The sequence below is a fragment of the Eleutherodactylus coqui genome, chromosome 5 (genome assembly GCF_035609145.1).
Source record: "Eleutherodactylus coqui strain aEleCoq1 chromosome 5, aEleCoq1.hap1, whole genome shotgun sequence".
Taxonomy (NCBI): Eukaryota; Metazoa; Chordata; class Amphibia; order Anura; family Eleutherodactylidae; genus Eleutherodactylus; species Eleutherodactylus coqui.
Genome location: NC_089841.1, coordinates 235624294 through 235643921, shown reverse-complemented (window position 1 = coordinate 235643921; position 19628 = coordinate 235624294). Strand labels below are relative to the sequence as shown.

Below are 19628 nucleotides of genomic sequence, written 5' to 3'. Positions count from 1 at the left end.
GGTATTGTATTGCTACTTCTTTATTATAATTGTATTTCCATTCTGTATGCTTCGATATTAATGTGGCAGTAAATAAAATATTTTTTTTGAACCTAAACATAGATATACCCATAATCCTGGATTTTCTGCAAGTGGGCCTAGGAAAGGGCCTAAGTCCAAGTACTCTTAGAGTACAGATGGCAGCATTAGTATCCTGTTTGGACTTTCCCTTAGCAGAGAAACCTTTCCTACGTGGGACCTAAACAGTTTTGTAAGCCACCCTTTAAACCCCTCTCCCAACTTTACATGAAGTTGCTCACGCTTAAAATCTCTCTCCTGGTCGCCATAACCTTGGCGCGGAGAGTAGGGAAATTACAGGCATTATGTTGTGTGGAGCCACATATGATGGTACAAGAAGATAGAATCATCTTTAAGCTAGATCCCCCCTTCCTTCCAAAAGTCGTGTCTAAATTCCACAGAGAACAGGCAATTACCCTACCTTCTTTTTGACAGAACCCCCGTAACGACAAAGAAATAGAATTCCATAGCTTAGATGTCAGAAGGGCTGTTCTAGCATATCAGAAGCTACCCAATCCTTTCGGAAGCATAATAACCTCTTTGTCCAATATTAGGGGCCGGGCAGAGAAAAGACAGTGTCTAAAAGTACCATTACAATATGGATTAGGAGGGCCATCCAGGGGGCCTACAAAGCCCAGGGTCTCGACCCTCCGTAAAATATCAAAGCCCACTCTACAAGATCCCTCTCCTCCTTGTGGGCAGAAAAAGCACAGGCCTCTGCTGAGCAAATCTGTAAAGTGGCTACCTGGTCCAGTCTGCGCACATTTATTAAGCACTATCGGGTTAATGTGCAGTTTGACAAAGACCTGGGATATGGACGGAAAGTCATCCAGGCAGTAGTCCCGCCCTAAAATGCTTATAATTTGGTATTACTCCATATGTAAATGGGGCCATCGGGATGATGACTGGGAAATTAACGGATTACTTACCAGTAGTCCTTTTTCCGGGTGTCATTACGACGGCCCATAGTTTTCTCCCCTATAGAATATTTATGTTCTTTTACCATTGTAGAATATGACCGAATAAAAGAAAAATTTTGGGTTTAGTGTACATTGTCCACCGTGATAATTTGAAAGTCACTGAGGAGATGGTGGAAGGGGAGGTGCTTTAAGGGCTCTTCCTGTCCCTACTGAGGTCAGAGGGCAACCTCCATATGTAAATGAGGCCGTCGTGATGACTCACGGAAAAAGGACTACTGGTAAGTAATCCATTCATTTCTTCACTTCTGAGCTGCTGCTGCTTCTCCTGCCTCCTGCAATAATTATTCCCCCCAAATACTGCTGAGATCCGTCTAAAGATACATCAGCTTACTTGAGGGATCAGGTTACATGCTGCTCATAAATGTCTATGGAGAGAAGGAGGTGAGGAGGAAGCTGCTTAAGTTTGAGATATAGAAGCAGAGAAACTCAAAAAGACACTGCAGCTGAAGGCTCTAGTAAGTGTTTTATCTTACTCCAGTTTTGGTTTCACAGCTCCACTGCTTTGTACTGCTGTATAATGTCTCCGAAACTGCTGCTGCTTCAGTAGGTGTACTAAAGAGAGATAGAAGAGCCAGACATGAAGCTCATTTACATGCAAAGACAATCTTTTAAAAGATTGAAAGAGTGACAGTTCTATGGATCATTTTACATAAAGTACTAATGCCCATTAGCACCTTATCAGCTTTATTTGAATGTAAATGAGCCTCCAGCAGTTATTTGAAAATCTGAGCATGTGGGCTGGACTTTGCACTCAGCTGCATTGTCTTCTCATGGGCTGCCAGCTGAATACAATATAATCAGCTGCTCCCGTGGAGAACACAGCGTGCGATCCCTGCTATCTCCCCCCAGCTGATTGATGTATTTTATGGTCACTTAAAAATCATTGTTCAGCTGAAGAGTGAAAGATGGAAACGTTTACATGCAATGATTATCGTTTAAGAGCCATTGTTTAAATTAATTTTGAGCTATAATCATTGCGTGCAAATAGGGATTTACTTTTCTTTCTGTGTGTGCTTTGTATTGGAGACATCATAACAACTAGTCTACACCCAACACCTCAGAGAGAACTGAAAATTTAAGATACAGTCTGCGTGGGGGAAAATGTGGGAAATAGTCATATAATGGTGTTATCCCTCATGTACACACAACAGCTTATTCTGAAAAGTTACCTGAAACGTCAGGTACACTTTAAAACAAAAATAGTAAAAGTTGAGCCCTAACGGCTAAAGCCCATGGCAGGATTTATGCCGCGTTCCCCGTGGCGGAATAACGCAGCTATTAGGTTCTAATGGCTCAATCCTCACATGCGTGATTCTGACACAGATTTACGCGGCGGAAAAAAAATCAGGGCATGTTCTATTTTACTGCGTCTTTCCGCGGCGGGAGGTCTCCATTAATATATTTCCGCGATCGCCAGCGGGGACTTTTTTGTTTATCCCCGCAGCGTACAACCGCCGACGTATCCCTGTCCGTCCGTGGGCAGGAGGTTTAAAACTTATGAATATTTGGTGTGAATTCTATTAAAGGGGTTGTCCCGCGGCAGCAAGTGGGTCTATACACTTCTGTATGGCCATATTAATGCACTTTGTAATGTACATTGTGCATTAATTATGAGCCATACAGAAGTTATCAAAAATTATTCACTTACCTGTTCCGTTGCTGGCGTCCTCGTCTCCATGGTTGCCGTCTAATTTTCGCCGTCTAATGGCCAAATTAGACGCGCTTGTGCAGTCTGGGTCTTCTGCTGTCTTCAATGGGGCCGCTCGTGCAGAATGCCGGCTCCGTGTAGCTCCGCCCCGTCACATGCCGATTCCAGCCAATCAGGAGGCTGGAATCGGCAATGGACCGCACAGAAGCCCTGCGGTCCACAGAGAGAGAGGATCCCGGCGGCCATCTTCAGCAGGTGAGTATGAAGACGCCGGACCGCCGGGATTCGGGTAAGTACTACCCGGTTTCTTTTTTTAACCCCTGCAAAAAAAAAAACGTTTCGGCGCGGGACAACCCCTTTAAGCTTTAAAACTTGCGTTTTTACAGTATTTGAGTCCTTTTGCAGAACTTGCCAATCCTATAAAAAAAAAAAACCTCTCTTCTGGTAAATGCAGATATCAGACTGATGTCCAGAAAATGTATTCGTCACATTCCACCAATGTTAAAGAAAAACATCTATGCCCTTTGAGTTGCAGTTTTCCATTTCTTATAAGGATCTTAAACAATGAAATGTGCCAAATATTGTAGATATACGCTATATATTCAGCATATGTGCATGTGTGTCAGCTACAGAAGCAGAAAACACTTTTAGAAGACACACAAACCTAGATGCTGTATAAAATGTAGCGGCACTGGGGATGTAACTTGAATATATTTAGATTTTTTTTCTTTCGAGAGTCTTATTGAAGTTAGCTGTGTAAATTTTGGGGGCTAATATTATGATTTATTGTATAAATGGTGTAGATATTGCTACGAATCTTAAAGGAGATGTCCCGCGCCGAAACGGGTTTTTTTTTTTTTAAACCCCCCCCCCCGTTCGGCGCGAGACAACCCCGATGCAGGGGTTAAAAAAACCACCCGCACAGCGCTTACCTGAATCCCGGCGGTCCGGTGACTTCAATACTTACCGCTGAAGATGGCCGCCGGGATCTTCTACCTTCGTGGACCGCAGCTCTTCTGTGCGGTCCACTGCCGATTCCAGCCTCCTGATTGGCTGGAATCGGCACGTGACGGGGCGGAGCTACACGGAGCCCCTCTCTGGCACGAGCGGCTCCATAGAAGAAAGCTGAAGACCCGGACTGCGCAAGCGCGGCTAATTTGGCCATCGGAGGCCAAAAATTAGTCGGCTCCATGGAGACGAGGACGCTAGCAACGGAGCAGGTAAGTAAAAAACTTTTTATAACTTCTGTATGGCTCATAATTAATGCACAATGTACATTACAAAGTGCATTATTATGGCCATACAGAAGTGTATAGACCCACTTGCTGCCTCGGGACATCTCCTTTAAGCTAACCATCCTGCAGCTTATGATTTTCCGGCACAGCTATGTGCGCTAGACATATTTTATAGGTCACTTCATTTCTATATGTCAGATTCTCTAGGGTCATGGCTTTTGCCAGACAGTGCACTCCTTGTATATTGAAGCTGATATAACACAGTGCTATTATTGATCCGTACATGACACAGCCTGTCTTTGCCGGTTGAGTGTAGCAACATTTATCCAGGAATTTGTGAAATGTCACTCGGATCATGTTCACAGGGTAAACTGTGCACGAAACAGGTTGCGAGTGGTGTATCCACGTGGAGCAGGACGTGACTGCCCTAATCCAGCATCCTATTAACTTGCCAAGACAAGGTTATTTGTTAATGGAATGTCAATGCTTTCTGCTGGATCCAGAGAGAAAAGCATCATAAGCACTCAGACTGTCATGTTATGTCAGGGCTTTTGATTCACATCCATAACCTGGTTCTGTATTGCTACAATGAGACAATTTTTAGGGCTTCTTAATGCATAAGTTTTCCTTAGGTGTAACCGAATCAATGTTCTCCGCTTCTGAACTTATTACATTTTAGTCATAATCTATAAAATAGGTTTGTTTTTTTCCTTTAAATGTATCTACTTTTCCTGTAGTACTGCTGTTACAGATGGAAATGCCATTTCTGGAATTGACACATTGGGGAACATTTATTTAGGAAAGTGTCATTTTGAGGTGTATTATATCATCAGTAATGATGCCTAGAAGCCTTTGTGCATGTTCTGTATATTGGAGTCTGCTCAGGTGAGCTTATGCAAGAAAGAGCTTTAGCACGCAGAAATAGAAGGCCAGATTTTGATCTTCATAATAAGACTTGTTTTTCTTCTCGGCAAGTTGCTGTTTTATTCATTTCACACAGTAATATGCGACAAACCAGTTATCTGCAGTCTCCGTACAATTAAGCTGGCATTAGATAGGGGAATGTCTCCTCTAATTGGGACATTTCCTGGTCCTGAGGCCCGTGCACAGCAGGTTGTCTTTTTGTATTTCTAAGGAAAGGGCTGCATTATCGCATATTACATATTTTGGAAAATCTTCTTGAGTGATATTGAATTCTGTGCGAAATACTTAGTATCTGCCATTTTACAGCCCGGTTTTTCCTGATCACTGTAAATGAATCATATTTTAAAAGACGGCAGGTAATAATAATTATATTGAACAACATGGCAGCCATTCAATAAATAAGCTGTTTATGTAATGCACAAGTACAGTGGTCTACCAGAGGAGAAATCGCTTACAGCTCTTTATCCTAGCTCATAAAGGGAGATTCTAAGTGGGGGAACCCCTTCTATGATGACCGTCAGTCCTAATAGACCATACAGGCACTGTTATTTTCACGAGACAGACTTTTTAAATCATTTCATATAGGAATCCTAATATAGCTGTGACTGCAGCCCTTAGGCTGTATTTACATGGCCGAGAAATTAGCGCAATTTCGGCGCATTTGCATTTCTCTGCGCAATCTATTAATACCCATTGTTGCCATTAGATTAATTTACACAGGCTCCTTTCTTTTTGCACCAAAGGTGAGAGATGGAAAGCCTGAATCCGGTCGCATTTCCGTGCGATTCACGCAGGAGAATAGGACTTGCAATGTCGCGCACAGCACACGGACGGGGTGTTTGAGTGCTGTGCGAAGTGAGTTGCGCCCAGGCACAACTCACCATCGCCCATGGAAATCCAGTGTTATGTGGAAAAAAACAATAGTTACAAATTAATTTCCCTTGCCAATACAAGAGGTGGTCTGTAAGGTGCGGAGGAGGTAAACATTAGATTTGTTTGGATGCTGAAGAGCCATCACTTTGTTAGATGCCAGTATTTCTTTCATGTTGGTTCTGAAGACAATAGGACAGCTAAAGATTTCCTGTATGAACATTCTGCAAACATCAATTACCCTGGGGAACAAAAAGAAATGTTATTTTATGGTGGGTGGAATTTTAGACCTTATTCTGGGTATTTTTATGCCACTGATTCAGAAAATCCCATCCATTTCATTCTAGGAGCTTTAGTCTGAGATATTCCTGATGTCATTGTCTATTTTTGATATATTTAGTTAATTTTCCCGCCAGCACTTGCTTACAATTAGTACATATGGTACATATCGCCACCACTGCAATGTGTAAAGACACTGGAGAGAAATGGAACATCTAGAAAAATTTTTGAGATGAGCGTGGAGAAGCTAAAAGCAGGAAAAGCACAAATTTCAGAACTTATGAAAGACCAGCATTTCCAAAATTCAGTGGACAACTATGAGGCACTGTTGTTGTTTTTGTAGGGTTGTAAAGCTTTTCCTTGGGAAGTATAAGGCCGTAAACTACGGTGAACTTGTGGAGAATACGCTCACTTCTGCTTTTGAAAACGTAGTCGCCATCATCCCTACACAATGAAATCACGAGGGGGCGTTCGGTGCCACGGCAACTGGAGGCATTAAGGCCTCATGTCCACAGGACACTCTTCTTCACTGCGGATATGTGCGGAAGCGCCCGTCGGTGCGCCACTGCACATGCGCAGTGAAATTTTATTAATTTTTTTTAAACTCCTGCTTTCCAGCAAAATCTGCGGCTCGTCTGCAATTCAATTGCAGACAGAACGCGGATCGGATGGCTTTCATTAACTTCAATGGAAGCCATTCGTGCAGGATCCACAGTGAAATTGAGCATGCTGCGATTTTTCTTTTTCCGGACCAAAAGTTCTGCAAATCAAATCCGCATGCTTTATTTCACTTGCCGATGCTCATGTATCCCTATGGGTGACTTGATTTACGCATCTTCCACGCTGGTGACCCATGCAGATTCCGAAAATCAGATCCGCCCGTGGACATTGGACGTTACAGTGGCCTCCAGGTACTGCCAAGTACTGGCAATGAGTGTTCTCTGAGCAGTCATACAATCGTATGTTCAAGAGGCATAAAAAAAAGAGAAAAAAATAAGAATGGTAAAAAAATGAATGTTCAAAAATTACTTTTTTGCTCATTTTCCCTTTTTATTTGTTAAAAAAACATTTGCTTGGTATCGATGCACCCGTAACAACCCATACAGTAACATTTTTTATCTTGCAAGGTAAACGTTATTTTAAAAGAAAAAAGCACAGAGGTGAGAAAAATGTACAAAGACAACTCACAGAAAAAGAAGCCAGATACAAGAGATATACTTCAGGGAAGGCTCAATCGCCATATACCCTAATAGCATGCGGCAAGCCAGATTGCAGTATAGAGGAGCAAAAGTGTTCACGTGCAGACTAATGAGCAGCCACTCAACTCAACCCAAGGTGGGGGAGTGGTGACTGCTGACAAGCCTAATCTGCACAATATGAATTGATACCAAGAATGACAGCCAGAGATAAGTGCGCCACACCATACAAGAGTACAACCCACACTGACAAAGCAGTGGATTGCCCTGCATTAACAGAGTGTGCCACACTAGCATGCCATCCTGGGCTCCTCCAGCAGCTGTTGCAAACCGCATGCAAAAAAACCCCCAAAAACACACACTGATAAATGCTGGTGTTCGTTATTTTGGTCAAAAAACATAAGCTGACGGGCCACGGCAAGGTCACCACGCATCTGTCAGCACCTACACTATCTCACAAATAACTACATAAAATCACAGAGGTGAGAAAAAAATGTACAAAGACAACTAACAGAAAAAGAAGCCAGATAAAAAAGATATACTTCAGGAAAGGCGCAATCGCCATATAACCTGGTAGCATGCAGCAAGTCAGATTGCAATATAGAGGAGCAAAAGTGTTCATGTGCCGACTAATGAGCAGCCACTCAACTCAACCCAAGGTGGGGGAGCTTGCTGCACGCTAGTAGAGTACATGGCGATTGAGTTTCCCCTGAAGTATATATATTTTATCTGGCTTCTTTTTCTGTGAGTTATTTTAAAATAAGGAGCCAAAAGCCTTTTTTTTTGTTCATTTCACCTCACAAAAAACGCAATAACATGATAAAAAACGTCATATGTACCCCCAAATGATATCAGCAAAAACTTCAGCTCATCGTGCAAAAAACGAGCCCTTACACTGCTATGTCCATTGAAAATTACTAAACTTATGGTACTTTGGGTGCAGCGATGCAAAAAAGAAATGGGAAAACCTAAAGAAAAAACGTATAATTTTGGTGTAATTGCAATCTTACCTACCTGCAGTTTTTTCACCTTGTGCCCCCCACACCAAATAAAATAAATAAACACGTTTACATAATACAAAAAAAAAAGTAAGTAAACCTAAAAGAAATGGTGTCAGTGGCACCAGAATCAGCTGATTGGTGGTGATCCAAGTGACCTGTCAGTCATCAATAGAAAAAGTTAAAAATGTCCTTGCATACTTTAATTTCAAGCTACTGTACAACTACACAATAGCTTTGGTTGCTCAACACCAAGATCAGAAGGTCACATTGTGATGTTGCAAGTAATGATTGTGAATGCGGTTGAGTTACTATACTGGACATAATGCAGCTTTAACATGGCAGTCATAAGAACCCAAATCTGCTGGCTTTGCTTTTAAATCTCCGATTGCAAATAATTTTTCCAGCGTAGAGGTGTAAATAGTGACTGTGACTTGCTCTCTGGGACATAGCGATTTTGGTGATTACCGTTGGCTCAGCTGATTACAGTTGCCCATAGAAGTCTATGGAGGGGGAGGAGGAAGCAGCTTCAGAGTGAAAAGGGCATACAGAGACTAACAAAAATGCTGCTGCTAAAGGTTCTAGTAAGTTTTTAACCTAACCCCAATGTTGGATTCACAGCTACACTGCTCAGTCCTGGTGTATAATAAATCTCTGTGCTGTTGTTACTGTTGCTAAAATAAAAAAGGCCTAAAAAAAAAATAAAAAATTGTAATCTCACCCCAAATCCATTCGCACAGTCGGGGCCCATTCACTGTGACTTCGATACCTTTTAACACTGGCTTCATGAATACATATCACACTGTGTCCATGTTACTGTATATTACAACCACACACAATTGTCAGTACTTTGTCTCAGTAACTCACCCATCTACGTTAATGATGAAGTGACCATTACCTGGTTTATTGAGATAATTACTAGACAGTTGCAGAAACAAAGCTGCACAACTTGATGGCTGCTCTGTAAGGACCCCTTATCCGTATGAACCTCACATGGGCAGAAAAAGGGTTTCATCACCTGAAAGTTTGTAAAAGCCATGAAGAATTCATACATAAACTTACGGCATGATAGAAATCTGGTCAGATTTTCATAATAGAATTACGGAAAGAGTAGGCATAGAAGAAAAGGCCAGGCAGCACCCGAATACCAAGATCCCTTATTCACCCATGTGTGATAGTTCATCTCAAGGTGAGTTTTTCTAACATATATGTAGCACATGGGTAAATAAAGGATCTTGATATTAGAGTGCTGCCCCGGCCTTTCCTTCTATATTACATACAGTGCTGCTTCATTATTTTCTACACTTCTTTTCTATGGAAAGAGACCTTTTCCTAAATATGGAATTATATTTTTTTTTTTCACACTTCCCGTTATATTTCCCATAGATTGGAACTTGAAAACTGCATTTTGTCCATTTTCAGCACGAGATTCCCATATTCTGTGGTTGCTGGATTAAATAATTTGAGATAGATGTCTCTTATATTCTGTATTCATATCTATCATTTAAGTGCCTTAAGACAGGGGAGCATTGTTAGCATTTTGGACATATTTCAACAAGCCTACTTTAATTGCCTCTCCTATTTAAGGTGACCTCTTAATAGTTCTGCTGATTTCAATGGTCATGTCTATCCTGAGCAAAACATCACAGAGGCGCTCAACTATACTAGATAACTGCATTTAAAATGTTAAAATATATATATATTTGATAGGTGATTAGCAGTAATTAGGAAGAATCACATCAATAAGTTGTCAGCGTCAGATTGTTTAAGATAAATGTTCAATGCCGGTAGTTAAAGGTTTTTTTTTTCCGGTTTGACACTTAAGTATGACATGAAATGCTAATTTAACTTTTTATTTCTCCTTATTATGCATGCTCAGTATTATTGTGTCATTCATACGCTGTTCTGACAGAGTGCAAAGGGTGTTAAAATAGTGCTGTTAAGTCAAAAGAGAATTAATCTACCAATGTCCAATTAGTTCAAGGGTTCTTAATGGTCTCTACAGAGTGCTCAACTCTAACAAGTAGTTATCTTCGTTGGTTGGAACTTTTTTTCTATTCCCATCATTTTCTTAACATTTTGGTGGATGTGGCTGCGGGATCCTCCTATCTTGGTGCGAGAGCAGACTTTACATGAGGATTAGCTTTTCATAGATCATACAAACTTTCAGTGAATGAATAATGTCTTGTACTGCAGTTGCCGGATAGCGTGTTCTTCAGGACCATAGTCTTCTACAGATGATATAAGCCGTAAGGTCATCACATTAAAAAAATACCCTTGGAAAATCCCAAAATGCAACAATTTCATATTTACATCAGGGTTCTTATTTCTTAAAGCAAACTAATTGTTCCCAATGAAGCATAAAGCCAGGACTTCAACTTTCCAAATGAGAGCTGCAGTTACATGCGACTCAACGTAGTTCTCTGGTCTGCGACCCTATAGCTTGCTTGAATTGACAATAAGTTGCTATGGATAATAGATCCTTGCAGACCATGGCAGAACATAATGGTTTTGCCAAATTCATCCTGAACCCTGTAAAATCAGAGGCCAAGATGCTTGGTGGGAATAGACCTTTCATCAATTGTAGCCATATTGAGTAGCACTTTTGAATACACTTTTCCAAATCTGATGACAACCTGTCTTCCTGTCAGCCTGCACTATCTTTAACAAAGCTAATTCCAAAGTGACAACTAATTGCTGCCATTTCTGTTGTCCCTTTTTGTAAAAATGTTTGCCACCACAAAATATAAAAATGCCAGTATCGCTGTAAGTAGAAATAAAAGAAACATTTTTTATAGTGTTCTAACTTCTGAATTGCTGGTGTATATGGATATTGGGTTGAAATGCTTGTTAAATAATGTTTTATCATGATTTAACTGTCAAAACCCACCACTAAACATGTTATTTATGCTACCGCTTCTTAGGGTGCTTTTAGGTGGAACGATTATGGTTCAAAGAATGGTTCAAACAAGCGAAAGTAAACCATAGTCGTTCAGTCTAAACGTGAGCCAACGATAGACTATGAACGAGAATCGGGCACTTCTCGTTTGTCGTTCAGTTTCTGCAGGACTGAAACTCACCGTTGGCTCGTTGACTCGTCGTTCCTTCTATACAATTCACTTCTCATTCAGTGTTCACATTCCCTATGAACGAGAACGGTTCTCATTGAAAGAGTCAACAATGAATCTGCCTGTCTAAACAGGTTGCTCAAATGAGCTGGTGGTGACATTGCAAGCTCGTTCGCTCATGCAAGCGAGAATCACACAGTGTGAAAGGAGCCTTTTAGTGGAGGGTTTATTGAATAGCTTCAATATCCAGAGCCAGCCACAATGCCTACAGCAACGGTACCTCTATAAGATAGTCAGTCACTTCACACTTATTATAGTGCCCCATTACAGAGTAGGTCATAATGCCTAAAAACAGAGACAGTCTGAAAAAGCGCCTACATAACGTAGACGGTCTACAACTATACCTTGCACAAACATCAGTGGTAGGGAATGAAGAAATACGTGAAATGACCCAAAGGTGGGGGGGGGGGGGTACATGCATCCTCTAGACCTATGGCTGAACACCCCACTGTTAAGCCTAATGTTTCATTATCCACTTATCGTTATCTAAAAGTAATTTCATATAACAAGTATATTTTCCTCTAATGTATATGGAGTCTTCGGCATAATTATATGGCGACATATCCCTTCCAGCAGTCATTGTAGCCTTGTCAATTGAGCTTTAGTTAGCAGCAATTAGCTGATTGTAGCCATTTTCATTGCATTTCTAATAAAAGTAGTCCCTAAACACCGCATTTGTGCAAATGAATCAGAAGCACTTTGGCTGCTACATAAGTTGGTAAGTCCTACTCAGTGGAGATAAACAACCAGCATCTGTTATTGTATCCCTTTCCAGCTTGGCTTTTACCTTTTAAGTACATCAATCCCCAGTCAAGGTTATATAGAGTGAGGTTCACTGGCCATGATGTGTACACAGGAGATGAAACGCAAAAAACAACCGAAGATCATCCAACAAAATATTACCCACAACAGCTGCTCCATTTTATTCCTCCTCTACAAGACCTACAGAATCGAGCTCTAAAACAATACTTGTATTACTAGACATAAGAAATGTTACAAGATAAAACAGTATATGAAGTACACGACACGTGTGAGTCCTCAAATATATATATATATATATATATAAAACAGTTTATAGTGTTAAAAAATTGTATTTGTGTGTGTGTATATATATATATATATATATATATATCTCAACAGCAGCTTCAATGCGCAAATAGCGTAGATCAACCTGTCGCATGATTTATTTTACAGACCTCATAATTTCATCAAGAATCTCAATGTTGTTTAATGGTATTGCTTTGGTAAGGGTAATATGTAAACACACGCTATGTAACAGCACTTATGTTTGTTTACTTTACCATTTCCCTGTAAGATTTAGAAAATAATTGCATGTTCAAAATACGATATGCTAATTCATCATGTCAAAAATGATGATAATAGTCTGGAGAGAGTCTCTTTTTGGTACTTTTTAGATTAAAAAAAAAATCTACAATATAGTGTGGAGGCAGGACAAAGTGAGCCGCAATATCGGTACAGTCCTAGTTACTTCAGTCTACCAGAAAATCCTATATCTGTCGTAGGACCATCAGAGGTTAATCTGTTCTGCAGGCATCTTTGAACTGTATTAGCAAGCTGTACAGGATAAGCGAAACGTGGCAAATACTTATCTGCATATCCTAGAAGTGCAGACTGTCGATCTATGGACTACGCTCAAAATGTCTTAATACATCATTAAGAGACACGGTGAAATGTACTTAGTTAGGATTTACAGTAAGACTGTTGAAATGTCAACATTGTGCTGCTTGTGAGTAATTGTATCACACAGATATAAAAAAAAACCCAACTTACCAAAAAAAAAATTACAAAAAATGTGAAAGCTGATGAGTGTGTGTCTGTATGTAAGTGTGTACATATAATGTGGATGTGTGTGTGTACAGTTGCGAGAAAAAAAGAACCCTTATGGAACTACCTGCATTAATGACTAATAAAGTTTAGTCTAAGTACTTTGAATCAAGTTGCATCCCTCAGTGTCTGTTCGTCTTGAGTTCGACCGCAGCTTCACAGTTGGGACAAGGTTTTGGTGTAGGTGTACAATGTTTTTTTTCCCTCAAACACAGTTTCTGCATTTATGCTAAAACGTTCCACTTTTGTTTTATCTTTCCTTAGAACTTTTTTCCCCAGAAACATTGTAGAACATCTAGGTGCTGTCAGCAAACTTTAGCAGCAGCAGCAGCTTCTTTCATGGTGTCCTTCCAGGAATGCCATCGGTGTTCAGTGTTCTGTAATAGTATATACAGTTTGTAGAGTCTTCAGTAGGTATTTTGCTGATAACCTTGGATTCTGTCTTCAGTAGAGATGAGCGAGTATACTCGCTAAGGCACATTACTCGAGCATCTACCCGCTCATCTCTAAAGATTCGGGGGCCGGCGGGGGGGAGCGGGGGGGGGGGGAGCGGGGAGGAATGGAGGGGAGATCTCTCTCTCCCTCTCCCCCCCCCCCCCCCCCCCGCAACTCACCTGTCACTCGCACCGGCCCCGAATCTTTAGAGACGAGCGGGGAGATACTCGGCTAAGGCACTACTCGCTCGAGTAATGTGCCTTAGCGAGTATACTCGCTCATCTCTAGTCTTCAGGATTTCCCTTTCACACTATTGGAGTGATCTTAAAAAGCACTCATCTGAGTGTTAAAAAAAAATTATATATATATATATATATATATATATATATATAATGTGATAGAACAACAAAAGAAGCATTGGTTACCTCTCTTCTTCCCCTGGGCAACAGTGGAGCATCTCCAGTGAAGATCTTGCTGTCAGCATCGGCTAGAAGTTAGGTGACTACTGCAGCGTCACCTTTCCGCACTCCTGGCTGGCTTCAAGGTGCCCTGGATGTGCCCAACCTTTTAAAATGTTTTTTTTTAGTACTCTGACTACCCCTTTAAGCACTCTCAATCCTAGGGAGAGTAACAACAGTCCTACATTTACTTGATTTGTAGATACTGTATCTAATAGTGCATTAATGTACACTCAGGTCTTGAGCAATGCTTTTGTACACTTTTCCACACTCACATGTCCCTATAACTCGTCTTATGAGGTATTTTGAAATTTGTTTGCATCATGGCGTAGTTCACACTAACCAGTCTTTCTTGAGAATAGCAAATTTGTCAGTAACCAGGCTTTGAGTGCCTTTTTAATGGGCAAAACACTGTGAAACCTACACTTTCAGTCTCAACTCCTTAACTGCAAAAACATTTGTCAATTAGCTCTGGGAGGAGTGTTTTAACACGGAGGTTCATTCACTTTTTTTCCCTGCACTGTGGATGTTTACTCGAAATGCTCAGTAAATCTGTCTGCACATCTGGGCTTAGATTTCTGCTGTTCAGTTTTGCCAGAGGAGCTGAACACAGACTGGAATAGTGCCCAACTGACCCAATTGGTATTAATTAGTTCTGTCGAGTTTCCCTTAACCTCCAAGAATGCTGTGCTATTTTGTTCATGATTTTGGACCAGATCTGCGGTAGAGGCTCTAACTGCAGGCATGAACAGTGCAACTGTTTTTGTGTTATTAATTTAGTTAGACCACATTTTATTAGTAATCTGTGCAGAAACACATGTAATTCCAAAGGATTCACTTCTTACTGCAAATATACATAATATACGGAGTCTAGTCACATTATTATGACTTACTAGTTAATATCCAGAGTAACCACTGTGTGCCGCGAGACGGGCTGGGAGTGACCCAATAAGGTGTTGGTAGGTTGTTTCAGGTATCTGGAGCTGTGCTGACTGCAGTGGATCGCACAGTTGCTGGAAGGTGTGTGGGGGAGGATCTCGTTGAACACAACAAGCGAGGTGGTCCCACAGATACTCAATTGGGTTCAAGTCTGGGGAATTAGGGGGTCAGGGAAATACTTCAAAGTCATGGTCGTGCTCTTCCAACCACTGTCAAGTATTTCTAGTTGTGTGACCTGTCGTATTGTTTTTCTGTAAGATCCCATCTGCTGCAGGGAAGATACACAGCATGTATGGGTGTACGTGATCTGCAAGGATGGATTCATAACCAAATCAGTTCAAGTGTTTTCCACATGGATAAGAGAATGCCACAGAAAAATCTCCCAGACTATAATGCTGCGCCACCAGGTTGGGTTTAGGTTGAATAGAGGGTGTTCATCCTTATGTTTCTCGTCTGACACACCAATATCCATCCATTCAATGAAGCAGAAAACGTGAATCATTGGAGAAGGGAACCATTTGGCAATCAGCTGTGATCCAATTCCAATACTGCCATGCAAATTGAAGCTTTTTCTTCCGATGCACCTATGTTATGGTGCAGTGACTTCAGAGCCCCATACACAATAGGGCTCGTTAAAATATTGTTTTAGACACACGTCCGGTAGCCCCTGGTTCATTTTCATGATGAGCTGCTCCACTGCAGCGTATCGGTCAGCCTTAGTGCACCTCTCACGTCAATGGCACCTGCTGCTCTACAGTTTCCACGTCAGTTCACAGTAGTGCCACTTGTCCACTCATGATACACCTTCACCATTGGAGCACGTGTGCGCTGTTTGAGAACTACTACTACCCTTGGCCCGAAAGCCAATAGTCATCCCTTTTTGCAACTTTGAAAAATCACCCTTTGTACCTATGATAATGAGTGATATCTGAGCAGACAGCCTATAGCACACCGTATATACCGACCAAGCCAGCTCACAACACGTAACGTCCTTCATGGGCTCCGCGCAGCCGACGTTGAAAGTAGGAGGTGGTCCTAATAATGTGAATCGACTATATATACTGTGGTCCTTCAACATACAGTATGAATTTGTTCTGGGATAACCATTGTATGTTGAAAATGTTGTATGTTGAAACCCTAACTCTATGAAACACTGCTAATTGGATCTGAAGATCTCAAAATGTCAACCGAAAGTGATACAAAGTATAATTAAATTAAACATATAACTAATGCAGATAAAGTAAATCATTACATATAAGAGTCAGAGCTGATTTAAGCTGTAAATCACTTTCTTTGTTGAGGACAGGAACTACTTCAGGGTCTTGTATAATGTACCAAAAAAATAATAGGAAGCCGCTTTCACCTGGTGTCCAAAGGAGCAGCTCATGCTTTACAAGAAATGTAGTGCTGTACTATAGAGAGGTGCTACTTGATGGGTAATGCAACGGCTTTACCAGTGAAATGCCCATGCTGATAGGGTGCATTTTCTAGCAAAGTGCACGCTCCATAGATCCGGACTCTTTTTGATATTGTATGTTGAGTTTGGTTTAAAGTTAAAATATACATGCAGAAAATCAAGAACACAAAGTTCCATCATTTTTTAATTGTGATCAAAATTGTATTGCAATGGAATGTCAGATTAAGACTCTAAATACATTCTGTTTCTACTTGAATCAATAGACGTTATGTTCAGATATAGCGGGCGTTCAGCGGGAAAAGGAGAATTTGAAGCAAACATTAGAACAGATGACTGAACAGCTGTCCCAAGCCAAAAGGTCACTAGAAACGATGAGCCCTGTAGCCTTGGATCAACCTGTAGTGACTCCGATAACTCCTTCTAAAGCCACAGATGTGGAAGTGAAGCAACTCCAGACCAAACTAAAGGTAAAAATGAGGATGGTGTTACAAAGTGGCCTCTACCATAATTGTGTCATAGCACTGTATCCATTTATTGATACAATTTTGCATGTAAGGTTCTACTACGGTAGGTGAGAGCACTTCTGGTTTTGGTGGTATCTCCTTCCATAATCTCTTCAAGCGGACTTCATATTAGCTCACATTGCTTTACGCACGCCCATTACTTATTTCACTGCTAACAAGATCTTGTTCTGAAAGAAAAATCGTACTTGTAGATGAAGTTCAGGGGAAAAAGTCAAGGAGGCTACTTTCCAAAAGACTGAATGAACTCCTACCTTTAAGAAGCAGTTCATGATCAGAGGGCCAGAGACCATAGTAGCAAGTAGGGATATTAGGCTCAGGAGGGTGGATTTTCTGGTTTCAGTACTCATGGAGCTTTGGCTACCATGTGATCTATGATCTTGAGTCATGCCAGTTTCTTAAGAGCTCCTTACTGATACTGCTAACCAGGACTAAAGGCTTTGCAGGACATCTGAGAACAATGGAAAAGAAAGCTGATGTGAAGGAAGAAATTGGACAGCGGCTCATACATGTGTTGGGGTCATTAGTAAGGTTATAGTTTTGATCTAGTATTTTCTTCTTCTTTTCTTTCTGCAAAAGCTTTCAGGTTTCAGATTCTTTCATGTCTAGTTTTGATCTTGAGTTAGCTCATTGATTGTTCCAACACACATGATCCCTGTTACTTTTGTCCCTTTAAACATCTGTTCTCGTTCTTATTAAAGCATCCCCAGTCTTTTACTTCTGTCTATGAATAGTGCCAGAATGCCCGAACAGTATAGTCAGAGTACATGTCAGACTGCCGCAGATCATTTATTCATATAATTATCATAGATGTTTTAAAAGCCATGGTCAAATGGCAACCTGATTGTCACTGCTGCGGCACAGTGTTTTATCTCGGATTCATTTTTATAACGTGAATATGCCTGAGAGCTCCGTACAGATGAAATATTTGAACTTTAGGACTTTAAATTTTCAGGTTTTTTTTCTTTTCTGTATTCCTTCAAAAGAATCATTTTTAAAAAAGGGCAGAGGCACAAAAATGATAAATTACACCCTGGGGCTGCCTCTGTAGAATCATTTCCCTTAATCAAATATATCCCAATTATTTATAGATCGTTCCATATTGTGGTATTTAGAGTGGATATTCTGTGTATTAGCTAGGAAATATATTACGGTGTAGATACTTTTTGGATAAAAATGAACGCCAGAAATGCGCTCTTTTGGTCACCCAGTCTCCAAGGAAAAATATAATAAAAAGCAAAAAGTTGTATGTATTCCAAAATGGTACTAATCAAACTACAGGACATCCCGCAGAGAAATGAGCCATTGCACAACAGTGTGGACGGAAAGAAAAAAAAATTATTGCGCGCAGAAGATGGCGGTAGAAAATAATTTTAAAAAATTAACTGTCTTTGAAAAAAAATAAAAGTAGTACAGCAAAAAAAAATCTACATAAGTTTGGCATCGTAGTAATCGTACCGACCCATAGAATTACGTTATGTCATTTTTGTTGCAGTTTGTGGGCCGAAGAAACAAGACGCACCGAAAGATGGCAGAATTTTGTTTCCTTTGTTTCATTTTACTCCACTTAGAACTTTTAAAATGTTTTTCAGTACATTATATAGCACCATTGAAAAATATAACTCCTCCTGCAAAAAACAAGCCCTCATACAGCGACATCAATGGATAAATAAAGGAGTTACAATTTTTTTTAAACGGGGGGAAAAAAATGCTCGGTCACTAAGGGTTAAAATAAAAATGAGAAGTGCTGCTATTATTCAGTTTTACCTGTATAATTAGCAGGTTTTAATGTTACAGAAACAAATCAATTACTTTCGTTTATGAAAAAAATTTTAAAATTAGTTGCACAGTGTAATATTGCATGTAACCAAGGCCTTATGGTCTCATATAACAATAAAGACTTTACACTGGTAACTCCAGAATGTATTCTACAATGAAGAGTCGCTGGACAACAGCGTCTACAATTATGTTAGATTAAAACCAGTTCTCCACAGTGCATTAGTATATAAAAGATAATCAGTAAGGGTTAAAGGGTCCCGAACAGTGACTGCTGTTTGTATGTAGTAAACGCTGACCAATCTGCGCAGAGGCATTTCTAAACATCTTCAGGCTGCATTTACACAGGGCGGAATCGCCGTCAATTGTATCGCTGTTTCCGCTGCGGGGTCTCTTCTCTCTATTGGGAGAGATAGCCGCAGCAGATTAAGCAGTTTTCAAAACCCGCCAAATGTCTCTGGACTTCAGCTGCGGAAATCTAGCGGAATTTCCTTGCGGTCTTGCTGCGGACATTCCACAGGATTTCCGCCCCGTGTGAACACAGCCTTAGAGAGTCTGCAGCTGCATGGAAATTGCGCAGCAGGAAAGGGGGCTGGCAGAGACCGCTGAGCTGCCTTCCTGATTACCATATACAGAGTGCTCAACTAGCACTATGTATCTAGTTTAACCAGCTACCTGCCTCAGTCTCAGAAGCTGTAAGAGCTGCTGGAACTTAGAGTGTATTGAGGCAGGCGATTTTTGCATGCGACTATTGGAAGAGAATAGAGATGAGCGAGTATACTCGCTAAGGCACATTACTCGAGCGAGTAGTGCCTTAGCCGAGTATCCTCCCGCTCGTCTCTAAAGATTCGGGGTGCGGGGTGGAACGGAGAGGAGATCTCTCTCCCCCTCTCTCCACCCTGCTCCCCCCAGCTCTCCGCCG

At 40.9% G+C, this 19628-nt stretch overlaps 1 protein-coding gene across 1 annotated transcript in view; it reads left to right on the top strand.

Moving 5' to 3' along the window:
* Positions 1–19628, top strand: part of CNTLN (centlein) — a 293859-nt gene that overhangs the window by 221144 nt on the left and 53087 nt on the right. The window contains exon 20 of the mRNA XM_066604356.1: positions 16673–16876. Within this exon, the coding sequence (XP_066460453.1) occupies positions 16673–16876 (204 nt within the window). The remainder of the gene's footprint in view (positions 1–16672; positions 16877–19628) is intronic.